This window comes from Oryzias melastigma, linkage group LG3 (genome assembly GCF_002922805.2).
Source record: "Oryzias melastigma strain HK-1 linkage group LG3, ASM292280v2, whole genome shotgun sequence".
NCBI lineage: Eukaryota > Metazoa > Chordata > Actinopteri > Beloniformes > Adrianichthyidae > Oryzias > Oryzias melastigma.
Window position 1 is genome coordinate 10,491,118 of NC_050514.1, and position 17,239 is coordinate 10,508,356.

Genomic DNA, 17,239 nt, shown 5'->3' on the forward strand with positions numbered 1-17,239 from the left:
CGCTTCTGTCAGAGGGATACCAGAGGCTGTGCATTCAGATACCTGATAGCAACGATGCAGTTGTGTTCCCTGGTCCCGGTCCAAGGCCGGACATGCCCAATGTCTATCCAGTTCCACGTCCAGACAGGCCAAGGATTTATGAACCCCCTCCAATCCCAGAGAGGGAGCGGATCCCTGACCATATTCCTGAGCAAATTCCAGTACTGCCACAACCACAAGGTATCCCACTTCCCACAACTTCTGTTTGGTTGAAATATTCCGACAAAAAACAATAATTTGAACTGTCTAATAATATTTTTAAAAATTAGTCTTACTATCTAAAGGTATTCTCCTTCAATTTGGATTTTTGTCATCAAACTGACAAAAAATAGTGTTTACAAAATTCAGAAACATAGAAAATCTCAAAGAAGCAGCAAAATATATGTTACACCTTTTGTTAAAAATAATGGTGTGTAAAAAAAGCCTACACCTATTATACTTAAATGCAAATTTAACATTAACATTTGATTTATTTACTATTGATACATTTTACCATACATCTGGGTTTTTTTTAGAGGCGTATGTTAACCCAGTTAATAAAGAAAACACAAGTCTCTATTTATGTTGGAGAGCCATTTGAAAGAGGGTTGGAGTTCCCCCTTGTGAATGGAGACATTCTTCAAGTGCATTAAGTTAGCCACATAGCAGGCTAGTTTTTCATCGGCAAAGTAGCATCCAACAAACCAAAAAACCTCTGGCACAGTTTTAGAGGGAGGTCACTAAAACGCTTTGAGAAAAAACAAACCCCTCATGTAACTCAACAACTATCTGAGCAGCTTACTCATCAAAATGATCTGAAATAGTGTTAAAGTCCCACTCTGATCATCTTTTGATCTGTTGTAAAAGCATTCCCAGCTGTCTTTTGATTATGATTATGTCGTTTTTAGTCAAAATAACAAAACAAAATATATATATATATATTTTCTAGGACAGTTTATGCAGAGCAGCACTAGTTTATTGGAAATTCATCTGCTGGTATGGAGTAGATCTGCCCCTACTTCCCATCATCCATCTATATACACTGTCCCACTAGTTTACAACCCCAACCTAACATTACTGTTGCAGCAAAAATGGCGAGCAATATTGGAGTTATCCAGCTGTACTGTTTGAGCCAGATGTGAGCTCAGATGAGGAAAACAAAGACGTACATGAATGTAGTCATTTACAAGTGAATGCATCAGACTAGAGCATCACTTGTGTCTTGTCCATCGTAGCTTCTATGTCTCAGTTACAAGCTTTTTTTTTACGTTTTTTATCTGCTCCTGATTGACATTGTTTTGATAAAGAAACACTTAGAAATGCAATTTTAATCCTCTTTTTTTAATATATGTCTTCCATCATGAGGAAAAATGCCACAATAACATGTTTAAAAACTTTACAAATACAATTTTTTTCTGATTCTATTCATTTGTATTTCTTGTTCTTGTAACCTCTTTCTTTGCTTTCTCTAAAAGTTTTGCCTTTTGCCAGGCCACAGTTGTAAATTAGAATGTTGTTCTTAACCTGTTCTGCCTGAATACACAAAGGGGAAATGTAAAAATAGATTTATAATATAAAAATTAAATTTTCATTGGAATAGGTCTGTAAAGAAGGTTAAGAACTGACCAGTCTTCAGCCACAGAGCTAACCATAAACTCTATTGGTCAATGTGTTTCAAAACCAAATGTAAAGTCGTCTTTTTTATAGAAAAAATAATTATATTCAACAACTCCGTCCAAAACTAAATCAAATGCAAAAAATCTTTTTCAGAATTCTCTTTTCAATCTTTGTTTTTGTGCTTTTTTATTTCTTAATTTTTTTGGATGATCTACTTGTAGAATTTTTTGCTTGCAAAAAAGCCAAAAATCTATTAAAAAATTGTCTTTTGCCTAAATACATTTCTTAACTATTATTTTTTGTTTCATTAGTTCCTTTTGTTATCCAAACACAAAATATAAGCAACGCATGCCAGGCCTTCCGAAACCTCTGCCTGAATGGCAGGTGTGTCCCGTTGCCGGGAGGGTCATATCGCTGCGAGTGCAACATGGGCTTCAAGCTGGACAGAAGGGGCGAATGCATTGGTTAGTTCTGACACCTTAGTGGCTGCATTCTGCTGGTTCAGGCCTTAAAGCGTCACATTTTTCTCTCCAGATGATGATGAGTGCGAGAGAAACCCGTGTGCGCATGGAGAATGTGTGAACACCCCGGGGTCTTACATCTGTCAGTGTCCCGCTGGCTTCCAGTCAACTGCGACCAGGACGGAGTGCCGGGGTAAAACCCCACACGCCCAAGCATGATTTAAGAAGATACAGAGTGTGTGCTTAGTGTCCTCTGTGGTTTGGTTTCTGTCAGATCTGGACGAGTGCGTGGCAAACGGTCGGATCTGCAACAACGGCCGCTGTGTGAACACTGAGGGGAGCTTCCACTGCGTCTGCAACGCCGGGTTTGAAATTTCAGCAGATGGAAAAAATTGTCAAGGTTTGTCAAATGAAATGTCTGCACAAAATGTTTAATGAATGCCTTCAAGTGATCAGACTTTTTTATTCTGTATTGAATCTCCAAACATAACAACATATTAACACATGCTTCCTTTTATTGTGATCCATTTCTGAGGCTAATAAATGAAAGTTTTATTATTTTTATGAAACCCAGTAATAATATGTGACAGTCTAACACAAAGTACACTTACACAGCTGTTGTTCTTCCACACCCATAACTTGAATTCTCTTCTTTTTAGACCAAGATGAATGCCTGATCAGAAACATGTGCCTCAATGGACTGTGCATTAATGAAGATGGCAGCTTTAAATGTATTTGTAAATCAGGATTCCTGCTGGACACCAGTGGACGCATGTGTGTAGGTGCGTTGGTTGGATCTTTTCTTCCGTGCACTTCTCTATCGTTCTAGCATGTTCAGCAGACCAAAACACGCAGGGTAAAAATCCCCAAAAAGCCTTGAAAAAATCCCCCAACATCCTGGAAGGGAATTGGGGTTGGTTGATAGTCAGGGTCCGCCTTTTTTCTTAAATTCAAACAGACAGCCTTTGCCAAAGCTGTCTTGTGCAAAACAAGCCATGTGGCCCCATCCCGAGATTAGCAAATCACGCTATAAAGCCAACAATTGATCCGCTCTTTTGTTGCACTCAAACACATTCAAAGCTTTGGACTCAAATACCCTTTAAATCAGTGAAAGTGTAATGCCTGTTTGTGCAGACGTCTAATCTCAGAGACACTGACCTGGTTTGGTAATGTGAAAATAAATAAATTGGAGACTAGGGTGTGGGCGAAGTGTGCTTATGTATGCAGACTTTAATGAAATGTGTAGTCTAAAGAGGCCCTGGGGCCTCATTGTCTCTCCAAAGTGTGGCTGCTCCCCATCACACCCAAAGCACACACAAACACACATACAGTGTTGTGCACGCATGACTCAATTACTGTCTGATTGATGTCATTATCACGATTCTTGCAAAACTGTGAGGCGATGAAGTTTAGATAGGAAAATGTTTATTTTGTTGAGATCACAGAGGTGAATGTGGGCTGCAGTTTGGCGCGCTCCAGCCTCCTTCTTTAGATGTTGAGAGTCTTTTATGTGCTTGTGTTGCAGACATTGATGAGTGCGAGACTCCAGGCATGTGCATGAATGGACACTGCGTCAACACGGAGGGATCCTTCCGCTGCGAGTGTATGGCCGGGATGGCGGTGGGCCTGGATGGACGAGTCTGTGTTGGTGAATTGAACAAAGAAATAAATATTTTTTTTGGCTGTCATCTAGCAACAATACAACTATTTCTTGTTTTAAATTTCATTTTGTTCAACCTCTCCAATGTAGCACACGGAGGTCAATTTTTTTTGTTTAATTTTTTTGTAATGTGGCTTTCCTTTGGTGGACTTCCCATCTGGATAAGGTCACTATGGTTACATTTCTTTAATAAATCCTTGATTATTATGGCAGAAGAACAATCACTTGTTTTGGCTAACATTGTTGCAACTTATATCTTTTTAACTATTACTTTAATTTTTATAGCTTTTTATCATTTTTTTAAACACTTTTTTTCCCTCTTTGAACAGACACACACATGCGGAGTACTTGTTATGGCGGCTACAATCGAGGGCAATGTGTTAGGCCTCTGTTTGGAGCTGTGACCAAGTCGGAGTGCTGCTGTGCAAGCACGGAGTATGCCTACGGAGAACCCTGCCAGCCCTGTCCCAGAGAGAGCTCGGGTACGGATGCTCAAACTGCTCCAGCCTGCTCACACACAACAAAACCAGTCAAAAATAGCTTATCAAAAAGCCAGAGTCCTTTGCTTTATTCTCCCAGAATACCTGAGTGAATTTCTTAATTGACAGAACAGCAATCATGGAGTCAAGCTGTTTGGCCTCAGACTCCCACGTTTTAATCTTGAACACATCCTCCCAAATGAAGCCTTTCATTTACTTTTCATTACTCCTGCCAGTTAAAGTCTCCGTATCAAAAGAACTGCACCACATTAGGAGATGTTTTTATATACATGCAGGCTCAACGAGAAAACCATTCCCTGGGTAATGACATGGTATAAAAAAAATCAGCTTTTAGTTTTTTTTGTTTCCATTTTTATCAGCAAAGCTGATTTGTTTTTGTGTGTTTTTATTGCAGCTGAGTTCCAGGCTCTCTGCCCCAGTGGCGGTGGCACAACCGGCGATGGAAGAGGTAATAACAAGTTTGGTCATGTGTGCTCCAAGGGTTTTTAATGCATTGTGACCGAGCCGTGCTGCTTGAGATCATGTGCTCATAAAGTTCCTTCTGCGTTTTCAGATATTAATGAATGTGCTCTGGACCCTGACATCTGCCAGAACGGAGTGTGTGAGAATATGCTGCGGACGTACAAATGCACCTGCAATGTAGGCTTTGAGGTGGACCTCTCAGGAAAAAACTGTGTTGGTGTGTGAACTGCTCCAAAACCAGACACGTTTCCTTTACAATTTGTTTTATGACTGTCTATAATCATTTTTGTTTATGTCTTTTCAGACATTAATGAGTGTATGATGAACAGCCTGCTCTGTGACAACGGTTTGTGCAGGAACACGCCAGGAAGTTTCACCTGTCAGTGCTTCAAAGGATTCCGGTTTGATCCGGAAACGGAAGTCTGCGAGGGTCAGAACATTACCTTTTTTTTATTTTGTCTTAAAGTGAAGTGTGTGACATAAGCAAACGCAGTAGACTGAAGTCAGCGTTTTTCTGCTCCGTAGATATAAATGAGTGTGAGTCAAACCCTTGCATCAACGGGGACTGCGTGAACAGCCAAGGCTCGTTTGTGTGCACGTGTTCAGCGGGCAGCTCTTTAGACAGCACTGGCTTAGAGTGCATAGGTAAGCCAACTTCACCAAAACACGGTTGAAAGGAAATCTTAACATCAGCTATGAATAACCTGGACATTTTTTATGAATAACCTGGACATTTTTATGAATGAAACAAACTAAAAAGGAAAAACTTGTTAACTTGAGTTTCTTTTCATCTACATGTTGACAACTACTGATCCCAGACTTTAATTCTAAAAAAAAAGAAATAAAATAAAAATCTGGTCTAATAAATGGTTCCTGTATCTGCAGACATGCTGTCAGAGCAAAAGCAGCCGCATGACATCATCAGTGTGTTGTATGTCCAATAACTCCTGTTAAACAGAGACAGTTAAGAGCACCTGCTGGCTGAAGATAGTGAATAATCGCTGTGAAGTCAACATCAACGGAGCCACGCTCAAGTCTCACTGCTGCGCCACACTGGGAGAAGCCTGGAATAGTCCATGTGCCAAATGTGAAAAAGGTGACTAACAATGTGTTTTCCTCATTTTCTATATTTGTAATTGTAAATCAAAGAAGGACAAACTAGCTACGGCTAAAAGCATTCTGATATGGGCACGGAACTGCTGTTCACAGTATGTCTATGGTTTTATATATGTCTTAAATTCAATTTAATAAAGACAAAAAAATGCAGGTGAGGTTTTACAAATCTGTATTTAACCAGTTTTTTCTAACTTAATTTTCCTTTTTTTAATGTACTTCCCTTTTTTCTAGATCCAATCTGTGGTAAAGGTTTCGCCAGAGTCAAAGGAAATGTCTGTGAGGGTAAGAGCTGCTTTGAGATGATCTTCATACAAATAATTCTCCTTTTCCTGTGACAGTTTTATGGAGCAAAAATGTCCTTCTTGGCCTCTCTGCTCTCAGATGTGGATGAATGTCAGGTGTTTCCTGGCGTTTGCATCAATGGCAAGTGTGTAAACACACAAGGTTCCTTTTTCTGCCAGTGTCCCCCCGGGATGACCGTTGATGTCAGCGGAAGAACTTGCATTGGTAGATATATCTGTCTTTTAAATGCGTCTAAATCAGTGTTTTTAAAAAATGACACGCTCGTGTGTTGTTTTTACGTGCAGACCTGCGCACAGAGCATTGCTATCTGACCCATGACGATGAGCGCTGTGGAACACCCATATCGGGGAGGCACCGCGTGGACGCCTGCTGCTGCTCGGTCGGAGTTGCCTGGGGTCCAGAGTGCGATGAATGTCCAGAAAACGGTACTCCGGAGTTCGCCCAGCTCTGTCCTCGTGGCCCAGGCTTCTCACACAGGGGGGACTTCATCAATGGCAGACCTTTCCTCAAAGGTAGTGCTTCACAGTGCACGGCGTAGAGTGTATCGCTGGAGCATCTAACATTGAGTCATATCTCTGCTCTACACCTAGACATAAATGAATGCAGGATGATCAACACCCTATGCTCCAATGGGAGGTGCCGGAACACCATTGGCAGCTTCCGATGTCGCTGTGATAATGGTTTCGCTTTGGATGCAGACGAGAGGAACTGTACTGGTGAGATACTTATCAAGCTAAATCAAGAAGTATCTTCAGATTTGCTTAGGATTTGATTCATTTTTTTTTCCCAGGTTTCCTGAGTGTTTCTTGGAAATATATATTTAGACAAGTTGATTACATCTTTAGTTCTAACTGTGCAGTAAAGACTGATAAATCATTTCTACAGCCACTACTAGATCCTCCTGTAGGCTCAGAAATCTTTACCTCACAAACATGTACATGAATACATGTACATATAAATAGGATTTTTTCCCCTTGTAACTCTGCTGCATCGTCTTTTCACAAGTGCAGCCATCCGTCATCAGTTACAAATTTACAGATCTCTCCGCCAGCTCTAATTAAAGTAAAGTGGTGTAAAGCCCTTGCATAGATTCAGTTCACTCAGCCTAATGGGAGTCTGGCTGTGTTGGGTTTGCTGGAGCTGCTCCCACGTAGTCTGGTTAGCTGCATTATGGCCTAGCTGAAATGTGCACACATATCTGAAGGTTTAAATTGCATTGCAGTTTATTTATTGAGAAATGTTTTATAGGCTCTGGGTAAGAAAATTACACCTGGGACCTTTTAACCTCATACCATTGAGATTCCAGCCTGACGTCTTTGTGTTAAATGTTTCAGAATGTGGCTTACAACTGAATGGAGGCCAGGTCTTAAGTTTTAGACTGGCGGAATCTGCTTGAGGAGCCACTTAATCTCCACTCAGTCTCATTTTTATAGTCTGTCTTTCATGTTGTAGTCTCTACCCAAATACTTTGTGCGTTCACGCTCTGCTTGCCCCGCCAATTAAACTTTAAATCTTTGCCTCTCGGGTTGTTTTCTTCTTATCGTAACTGTTGTGTTTATAGATCTTTCTTTTGTTTCTGTGGTTGTGGATGTTATGGGAGTTTAAAGTCATCACCGTGGATTGTTTTGTACTTCCTTTCTAGACATCGACGAGTGCCGCATCTCTCCGGACCTGTGTGGACAGGGCACGTGTGTCAACACGCCAGGGGATTTCGAGTGTAACTGCTTCGAAGGTTTCGAGAGTGGTTTCATGATGATGAAGAACTGCATGGGTGAGCAATGAATCCTACATCTGAAGAGGCTACAGACAGTGTGACGTCTCTGAAAAGTTTTTCAGAAGATGAACTAAAGGGGAAGAGACATTTTTGCCAGTTAAGGTCTTCTCGTATAAGGAGAGACTGCGAGAATCACACCCCCCCCCACTCCTCCCTGTTGAGGTATAAACTCTGAATGAGGTGCTTAACCAGACAAGCCAGACATGGAACCAGCTCTGGAAGTGGATGATGTGATCTAATATTTGTATGCTGTGGCAGTTTGTTTATATATTTTTAGATAGTTGTGTGTATGTGTGTGTTCTGTTTGAACGAGCTCAAAATGAGCAGTCCATGAGCCACAAAAGCTCATAAAACCGGTCCACTTTTATGATAATGTTAAAGATAATTGTCCTTTATTCCGTCTGGATATGCAGCCAGTCAGCTGGCATTCAAGAGCAGTTTTATATGCAACTATTACACTGAATGTTAAACCATCTGTGTAAAAAGCTGTTTGTCTTCTGGTCAGCGATTGGTATTATTTGATTACATTCTTAAAAACAGTTTGTTGTGCCAAACAACACGGCTCAGTCGCGTTATTCAAACTCCAGTTAGACTCAAACTTGAATGCCAATAGAAATCATGTCGATGCTGGGAGAATTAAATTTTTTATTTTACTTTTTTGGAAGGATAAACAGAGGCAGACTGTCTGCTGTTGCCCCATTTGTTCATGCAAACTTTTGTCTGATCGTTTTAGAAGCTGGTGTTAGTGTATTCAAAATCTAACCTTATTTGTTCCCTTTTCAGACATTGATGAATGTGAGAGGAACCCTCAGCTGTGTCGTGGGGGCGAATGTGTGAACACAGAGGGCAGCTTTCAGTGCGTTTGCCCCCCAGGACATGAGATCACCCCTGATGGGTCAGCCTGTCTAGGTTAGAATCCAGGCCTTTTACTTTAATCTGTCATTTTCTCTCCTTCTTTTATTATCTATGTGAGATCTGATTAAGATTCAACATGTGAAAAATTTGTTACATATTTTGTTTTTATATTTATGTCTGTTTTAATATAATACTTTCATTCAATTAGATCTAGCCTGAATTGTCTCTAACGTTACATCACCATGAAGCAAAAAGGTCACATTAATTATTTTAGTGTATGTAAAACTTTGGAAAATCAATTACTTTACAATAGAATCAAAAGAAATACTTGAGCTTAGTTGAATTACATATCTCATGAATGTTTATTTAATCATGTCCACCTGCCTTGTGATCATAATATCCTTAAAAATAATTCATGCATGTCATATAACGCTGCTGACACTACGGCTTTGTGATGAGCACTGGCTATTTTCAGTGGAGGGATAGTACTAAACTGGCCTCCTTCCTTTTTCTAAGTTAGATGAGGAATGTTATCGTCACATTCGTTTCCCAAAGGGTGGATTTTTGCACCCGGGTATGGACCTTTTATGTCCGCCGCTCCAACGCTGCCGTGAAACTCCAGACCTATACCAGCTTTAGCAGCATCCCAACTTTCCTGATGAAACACAGAACCTTGTTTTGTGACTTTCAACACATTAATGGACATTTCACTTAATTTTCTATTCAGTGATTCCATATTCAAAGCTTTTGAGTGGATTAAATTTGATTTTGGAATGTCAGTTTTTGCTTTTTTCCTTCCTTTATTTCTCAAGTGCAGTTTTTCCTAAACTTGATGTATTTGTGGATCACATTTGATATCTTACTCTGTCTTTCACAGACATCAATGAATGTGAATTGAGTGACAGGCTGTGCAGGAATGGCCAGTGTGTCAATATGGTTGGCAGCTACTACTGCAACTGCAACACGGGATACAAATCTACTGAGGACTTGGTGAATTGTGTTGGTACGTCTTTAATTTTCAGCAGTTTCTTTGAAAACAGGAGGACTTTTCTGTCATTTTAACACGTTTTTTTTTGTTCCTTCTCAGACATTGATGAGTGCATGATCGAGAACGGTGGCTGTGAGACTTTCTGCACCAACTCAGAGGGCAGCTACGAGTGCAGCTGCAACAACGGATATGCTTTGATGCCTGATCAAAGAAGCTGCATTGGTGAGCAACTTTGGTTCCTTCTATTCAAATATGGCTTCAATTTTCAATCTTAGGATTTTTTTTCTGTACTTGGCACTTTTCTGTCTGTATTTGCCAAAATAGTCATTTCTGCATCAACAGAAAAGAGAAGCAGATACAGAGTAAAGGCAAAACTGTCTATTAGCTGAAGGAAACTTCAAATCCTACTTTTATTTATTTATTTATTTTTATTTTAACAGATTTACTTACTGTTATTGAAGTTGTTCTTCAAATGTGCAAATTTTACACTAAAATTAAGTGTAAAAACCTGGTTTTTACACTGATTTTTCAGTTTAATCAGAAGACTAAGAAACAAGTCAGAACATTACACAGACAATGAGAAATGTTTTTTGTAATTTATTTATTCTAAAACTGCCTTAGAAGTAGATTTAGCTATTTAACCCCTATAATGTAGACATGAATATATTGTCATTGCTTAGTAACCCTCACAGATTTGATTAAATATCTGTTAGCAATTGACGTTCCCTGATTTTTGCCTTCACCTTCTTCCTTTTCCTTCTTCTATATTTAGATATTGATGAATGTGAGGAGAACCCAAACACCTGCGATGGGGGCCAGTGCACCAACACCCCAGGGACTTACCAATGCCTCTGCTTTGACGGCTTCATGTCATCTGAGGATATGAAGTCGTGCCTGGGTAACGGATGCAGATTTTTTAATGTTCAGAATTAAACTTTGCAGGGCTGCCCTTATTAAAACCAGGAGGTTTGATTTACCCCCCTCCAAACACACACACACAACACATAATGAATGTCTTTAAGGTTATCCAAGATATGAGTCACGAGAATGCGGTTTAATGACTCAGATCTGTGAGCCTGAGTGGGGAGTCATGTTGTTGATTTATAAGATAGTGAACGTTGTGTTCGCTGGGCTGAGCAGGGAGGAATGTGTGACATTTAGACGTCTGGTTCCACGGAGTTATGAAAAACCTGACATGGTTGATGTAAGATTGCCTGAATGGAGCTGCACAAACACACACTCAATTCTTGCTGTATTTATTCACAATAAACACATTTTATAGCTGGGGCTATAGTTTATGGTGTATTTTTTAGAGGGGTGTTTTCTGATGTCATAGCTTATTGAAATTGGCTGGCCAAGTCAACAAGAGCTTAAATCCTCCGTCTGCTTCCTCTCCTTTGTCTAGATGTGGATGAGTGTGAGCTGAACTCAAACATCTGTCTGAGTGGGAACTGCGAGAACACCAAGGGTTCCTTCATCTGTCACTGTGACCTGGGCTACTCAGTGCGTAAGGGAACCACAGGCTGCACAGGTGAGTCAGACGGACGCACGTGGGCCGCCATTGTGTCATGAAGTAGCAGGAGCTCGCTGCTCATTAATCAGTGAGCAACGCGTGTTTGCGCATTACTTAAAGAGAGCGGCTCTGACATCACTCACGCTCACTTCAGAGCGCCTGTGTGAGCGCCGTCCACAACGGGAGCACCACCTGTCATCACATGTTCACATTGCAATGCACCTTTGTTTATTCCTGCACTACTCTTTTATTATGATCAGCTAAACATTACGTGATGGTTGGAAACGCTGTGCGGCACGTAATCACCTGTATGAGCTCCAGAACACATAAATACAAAATCCATCCGGCTGCTGGAGTCTTTTACTCATTTGCACTCGCTTGTCATCTTGTGGGAATTAGGTCTGATTTATAACACCTCTTATTTTGCAATTAAGGGCTAGCTGGAGGTTTGGTCGGCAATGCTATCTGGCCTGCTTTGAAAATGAGTCAGACTTCAGCAGACTTCAGAAGCAAATAAAGATTTGTCCAAATTTGTCTTAAGTTTCTTTCCCTCCCAAGAGCTCGCTAAGAAACAGGAGTTACACAGACACAAAGTCCTCCTCATTCTGCTTCCATTAAAATGTCAATTTAGCTTGTGTTGAGAAAGCTGGTCCGGCAGCACAGCAACCAGTGTTGAATCATTTGTTTGGAATTTCAGTCCCAGACCAAGGAATTAACAATCTAATTCCTCTAAGCGAGACAGGATGCTATCTGATAGACAAGTAAACAACAAGTGCTACTTTTTTTTTTTTTTTTTTGGAACAAGTTAACTTTTCACCAAAATATTTAAAACTTTGTAGCTAACTGAAGTTGACAACTCTTGCTAAGAGTATAAAGATCTGGATCCTCCTTGGCAGACAAATATTGAACAAATTTGAGATTGAAGATAAGCCAAACTTGGTTTTAGCTTTTCTTCTTAACCTTTTGAAATGAGCTTTAGAGTCCCCCTCCAATGAAAATCCTGTTTTTTGAGTTTTAAACATGAATGTGTGGCATTTTTCTTATGAAAGAGAACAAATGTAATAAGAATTTTTTTTTGTATTTCCAAGTATTTCTCCTTTTAAATTCCTGCCAGTCAAACTGTCTTGGACAGACTCTGTTTGAATGAATGATCTTCTTTCCATCAACAGCTCTGCTGCACATGCACTAAACCCTCATCTGTTCCTAGTGTGTCTAGTTCGAAGATGGTATCTTCACATTGACTGCAGTCAAATGAGCCGCCGTTCACATTTCTGTGGTCAAATCAGCATCACTGGATTTTTAGTGTGAGTTTCATCCAATACTTACGGTAGCAGGACTGAGAACGCTGGAAAATCTCCACCAGACTCCATGGAGCTTCTTGATGTGACCACGGAAATGTGAACGGCGGCTCATTTGACCGCAGTTGGAAAGGATTGTAAATCAATGAAAGAGCATTTTGATGTTAGCTTTGATTATTTTATCAAGAACTCTGAGAAACCAATGATTGAATGTATTGATCACAGCAACGTCAATAAACATTGGAGAATTAGCTAAAAGAGTCTTTGGTGAACTGGAAGGAGAAAGAATCAGGATTTTGGAGGAAGTTCTGTCCATGAAGATCTTCACTTCCTCGTCCCAGCTGACAGAACCAAACGGCCAGACATTACCAGTATTGCTGGACATTTTTATGTAGCAGCGGTGAAGAGTTATGCTAGCGAGACACAGAGCTATCATAATCAGACAGTGGGGGTCAGGGGCGGGGCAACTCAGTTCAGCTCCAAAAGCCACGCCCCTCAGAGGAGATTTTGGAAACAGGCTTCAGATCAAGATGACAAATTGGCTTTTTAAGACATTTAGGTTGTGGGATTTTGCTTAAAAATTTCCTAATCATTAAAACACTATTGGGAATGTTTTTTTTTTTTTTTTAATAAAAAAAAAGTTATAGGGAAACTTTAAGTAAGACGTTGGTTCTGGGGGAGGAGGAGGACCCTATCTGTTGCCACTTCAGCCCTATGTTTGAACTCAGACCTGATCCTATGTTTCCTCCATTCCTCCTTTAACCCCATGTTCAGATATATCACAAAGGCACGGTGCATGGCCTTTTACTTTACTAATCTTAGTACTTTAAAAGAAAAAAAACTCACATTGTGCTTAAAGTGTCAGCCCGATTATCTTTTAATCTATTTTAAAAGTGTTTCCAATTTTAATTGAAAACACATTTAATTATGATTAAATAAAAAAATAAAAAAACTTTGTCATTTTCTAGGACATAGTTTCTGCAGAGCAACAGTTGTTTATTAGAAATTCACCTCTGAGTTGTGGACGCGACTTTTAACACGGAATAACACTGCCCCACTTCCCAGCACCCATTATTGAGGAGGACACTTTTGCCCGCTCATTGTATTTTCTTCATAACAAATATACTTTTTTTCATCTGCTCCTGATTCACAGTGATTTAGATAAATAAATACTCAAAACTCAATTTTATTCTGTTTTTATAAATGTCCTCCATCATCAGAAAAAGGCCACAAAAACATGTTAAAAACACAATTTTCATCAGAATGTTTTTTACATTTTTTTATATTTGTGTTTGACTTGTCTGATTTATGTTTTTTTCTAATTTTAATCACTCCTTTGAGACAAATAAAGTGCTTTGAGTTTAATTAGATTAAATTGAATTCACTTTTCATGAGTTGGATCCCCTCCTTAACATTACTCCATGTGCCCTAAATGCTCCCAATGGAGAAATTCTGTTCCACTAAGTTTTTGATGAATAATATTGATTTTCTTTCTTGAAATATGAATGCATTCGTAGTGATTGCACTTGTTTGGATTTATTTTTCAAGAGTAAAAGTATTTTATTTGTTATTAAAAGTTGAGATAGTTTAGGAAGTGACTTTAGTGAATTCTTGCTAGAAATGGGAAGACGTCTTTAAATTAATAAAAAGTAAAAAGTGCAAGTGTGTACAGCAAAATCTTCAAATCTTAGCATTTAGGACTCAGCAGACAGATGAACTCAAGGAAACAAAAAGACTACAAAAACTAGGATTTTGAACTTTTCATGCATCTGTCAGATATTACTCTTTGAAAATCAAAGTTCTTCTTTGACACCAGCTGCAGTTGCCTGACACGCTCCTCGCCTGCAACGTTCCCTTGTTTGCACTTTGCGTTTTCTCTGCACTGCTCTCTCTTTCATCAAAGGCTGGTGGGATGATCATTAATTCCATCTGTAATCCAAGATTTGTTTTCCTCTGGCCCTCATATTAAGCTCATCATCAAATGTGGTGTAAATATAGCCTCTCCTCAGAAAGACTGTAAACTAGCAGGACTGTAATCTCTAATTGACAGAGCTTTGAAATACTACTTTTGCAGACACTGACACAAAGCTAGGAGCTCAGTGGCTGAAAAGCTTTTACATCTTAATGGAGATCATAGCTTTTCTTGACTGGCAGAAGCCCTAACATATTTGCTCAGCCATATTACAGAAGCTGCAATATTTATTCCTCAGGCTCAAGGCCAGCTTCTGTAATAGTTATTGTTTGACAGAGTTGTTTCACTGAAACTTGCAGCCACTGTTGTTATGTTGTAGCTTTCCATGACGTTTTCCTTTGTGCTTTCAGGGGGAGTTAAATCAGAAACAAATCTGCTCAATCGAAGCATCTTATCTGCACTTCTGTGAAATCTAGCCGCAAACTAGTTGCAGAAAACTGAATTTATTAGTGGAAGTGCTTTTTTTTATAATTAGTTATTACAATGAATGACAACATGCTTTATTTCTGAGAGATTTATCTACATTTTAGAAATTTCTGTTTTTCCTTTGAAGTAAAGTTAAAGTTCCATTATTGTCACACACCTAGTTGTGTGAAATTTTTTCTCCACATTTGACCCATCCCCTGGGAGAGCTGTGATTTGTTGGTTTAATAATAATCATAAATCTTATTTATATAGTGCTTTTGAAAGATACTCAAAGACGTTTGAACCTCCCAATCCAACCCCTAAATGCTGAGTGTCAAGCAGGAAGACACTGGGTCCCATTCTTAGAGTCTTTGGTGTGACTCAGCCGTGATTTGAATTCACAACCTTCCAGTCTCAGGGTGAACCCTCTACCAAAAGGCTACTGAGCTGGAAGTAGTGTTTATTTGAGATTCCCAGACATCTAGAACAATGAGGATTAAAGATTATTAAATTCCTAAAAACCTTACATGTGTCCCAATGACAAGAAAAACATTCAAACATTGGTAGTTATTATTATTATTAATATTAATGGCTTCACTTTAATGGAGAGAGTAGAAAAAAGATTTTCCACTTCACTTGAGTTTCAAGTTTTTAAAAACTGGAATAAATCTGTTCCAAAGTGGGAGGCGCCCTGCTGGAGTAAACCACCACCATCTTAAACCGTCCTTTCTTTATTTCTGTTTGTGTTAGACATCAACGAATGTGAGATTGGAGCCCACAACTGTGACAGACAAGCTACCTGCACCAACACAGCCGGCAGCTTTAAGTGCAACTGCGCTCCAGGGTGGATTGGAAATGGACTCAAGTGTACAGGTAAAATCATCAACCATTAATGTCATTGAAATGAAAATGACTTTATGTATTTTCTTAAGCTACGAACATACCAGGCATGTGATGCGCATTCAAGAACGTGCTTTTAATTGCACACGTACCTACAGTTGGAAGAGGCTTGGGGCAAAAGGAAGTGGTGCAAATCTCGCTAATCTTGCTCCAGGACTGTTCTTTCACGGCTCTATTCTGATTCATGACAGACTCTGTGTCATAAAAGTCCAGCTGGACACAAACTGCAATTGATAACTTAGCCTTCATGATCAATTTTAAAACCATTGACTTTTCATTGTTTTGAAAGAGACGTTATCCATACGTTACTACCTAATCCGAGTCCCTGATTGGTGAAAGTTCAACTGGTTTAACTTTTGTCTTGGGGAAGACCCAAGACACGCTAAAATGGATGAATGGACAAGCGGGACTTTTGATGCACGATCAATGGCCAGGGGTTTTGTACAACGACTGACTTAAAAAATTGCATAGCGACACGTGAATGCAAGAGTTTACGTAGTCTTCTTATGGAAGTTGCCACTTGAACGCACGTTTTTAAATCTGTTGTGAACGTAGCATCAAAAGTTTAAGAACATGGACTACACTAAGTTTTACTTCTTGAAATGTTTCATAATTTAAATCATTCTTGTATGAACATTTTTTCCAGACCTGGATGAGTGTTCGAATGGCACACACACGTGCAACAACAATGCAGAATGTCAGAACACCTTGGGCTCCTATCGCTGCGTGTGCAAGGAGGGGTATTTTGGAGATGGATTCTTCTGCTCAGGTCACACAAACAAACACAATATTTAGTCCTTTTTTCACCACGAAACACATATTGCGTTTAAGAACTCTGTACTTGTGACCATCTCTTCAGACAGCGACGAGTGTGCAGAGAACGGCAACCTATGCGAAAGTGGCCACTGTCTGAATCTGCCCGGAGGCTTCAGGTGCGAGTGTGACATGGGCTTCATCGCCACGGATGACGGCAAAGCCTGCAAAGGTAAGGCATTGCTCAACGTCGCTCCTTCTTTAAACCTCTAAATCTATCTAAGCATTTAAAAGAAAAAGGCTGGTGTTTAGTTTTTGAAAAAGGATCAGTCTGGACAGAAGCATTCTGAACACAGTTTGTGTTTTCCACCCTGAGGCCTCATTTTCAATTTTTTTGTTTAAAATGGAAAACTTTGTTTACAAATGTCTATATCATTTGGAGGTTATACAATGCAACCTCTGACCTACTTATATTTAATGGTAAATGTATGAAGAGATGGCAAACAGTTAATAAATAAAGTGCTTATAGTGATTTGAATGTCTTTTTTTGCTTTAGATTAAGTGAGAGTTTGAGTTTTATGCTTCAAAATATCATCCAGATAAAACTTTTATTCATTTATTAATTGTCTCTGAGTTCATACAAG

At 39.5% G+C, this 17,239-nt stretch overlaps 1 protein-coding gene across 4 annotated transcripts in view; it reads left to right on the forward strand.

Moving 5' to 3' along the window:
• The window catches only part of fbn1 (fibrillin 1), a 66,849-nt gene that overhangs the window by 20,273 nt on the left and 29,337 nt on the right, over positions 1 to 17,239 (forward strand). For all 4 annotated transcript variants that reach the window (XM_036217481.1, XM_036217484.1, XM_024295278.2 and 1 more), the window contains exons 11-35: positions 13 to 219; positions 1,947 to 2,099; positions 2,170 to 2,289; positions 2,371 to 2,496; positions 2,756 to 2,878; positions 3,622 to 3,744; positions 4,086 to 4,238; positions 4,651 to 4,704; positions 4,810 to 4,935; positions 5,023 to 5,148; positions 5,244 to 5,363; positions 5,677 to 5,814; positions 6,066 to 6,116; positions 6,216 to 6,341; positions 6,422 to 6,649; positions 6,728 to 6,853; positions 7,780 to 7,908; positions 8,695 to 8,820; positions 9,644 to 9,769; positions 9,854 to 9,976; positions 10,527 to 10,652; positions 11,160 to 11,285; positions 15,693 to 15,815; positions 16,489 to 16,611; positions 16,702 to 16,827. In XM_036217481.1, coding sequence (XP_036073374.1) covers positions 13 to 219; positions 1,947 to 2,099; positions 2,170 to 2,289; positions 2,371 to 2,496; positions 2,756 to 2,878; positions 3,622 to 3,744; positions 4,086 to 4,238; positions 4,651 to 4,704; positions 4,810 to 4,935; positions 5,023 to 5,148; positions 5,244 to 5,363; positions 5,677 to 5,814; positions 6,066 to 6,116; positions 6,216 to 6,341; positions 6,422 to 6,649; positions 6,728 to 6,853; positions 7,780 to 7,908; positions 8,695 to 8,820; positions 9,644 to 9,769; positions 9,854 to 9,976; positions 10,527 to 10,652; positions 11,160 to 11,285; positions 15,693 to 15,815; positions 16,489 to 16,611; positions 16,702 to 16,827 — 3,228 coding nt within the window. The remainder of the gene's footprint in view (positions 1 to 12; positions 220 to 1,946; positions 2,100 to 2,169; positions 2,290 to 2,370; positions 2,497 to 2,755; positions 2,879 to 3,621; positions 3,745 to 4,085; positions 4,239 to 4,650; positions 4,705 to 4,809; positions 4,936 to 5,022; positions 5,149 to 5,243; positions 5,364 to 5,676; positions 5,815 to 6,065; positions 6,117 to 6,215; positions 6,342 to 6,421; positions 6,650 to 6,727; positions 6,854 to 7,779; positions 7,909 to 8,694; positions 8,821 to 9,643; positions 9,770 to 9,853; positions 9,977 to 10,526; positions 10,653 to 11,159; positions 11,286 to 15,692; positions 15,816 to 16,488; positions 16,612 to 16,701; positions 16,828 to 17,239) is intronic.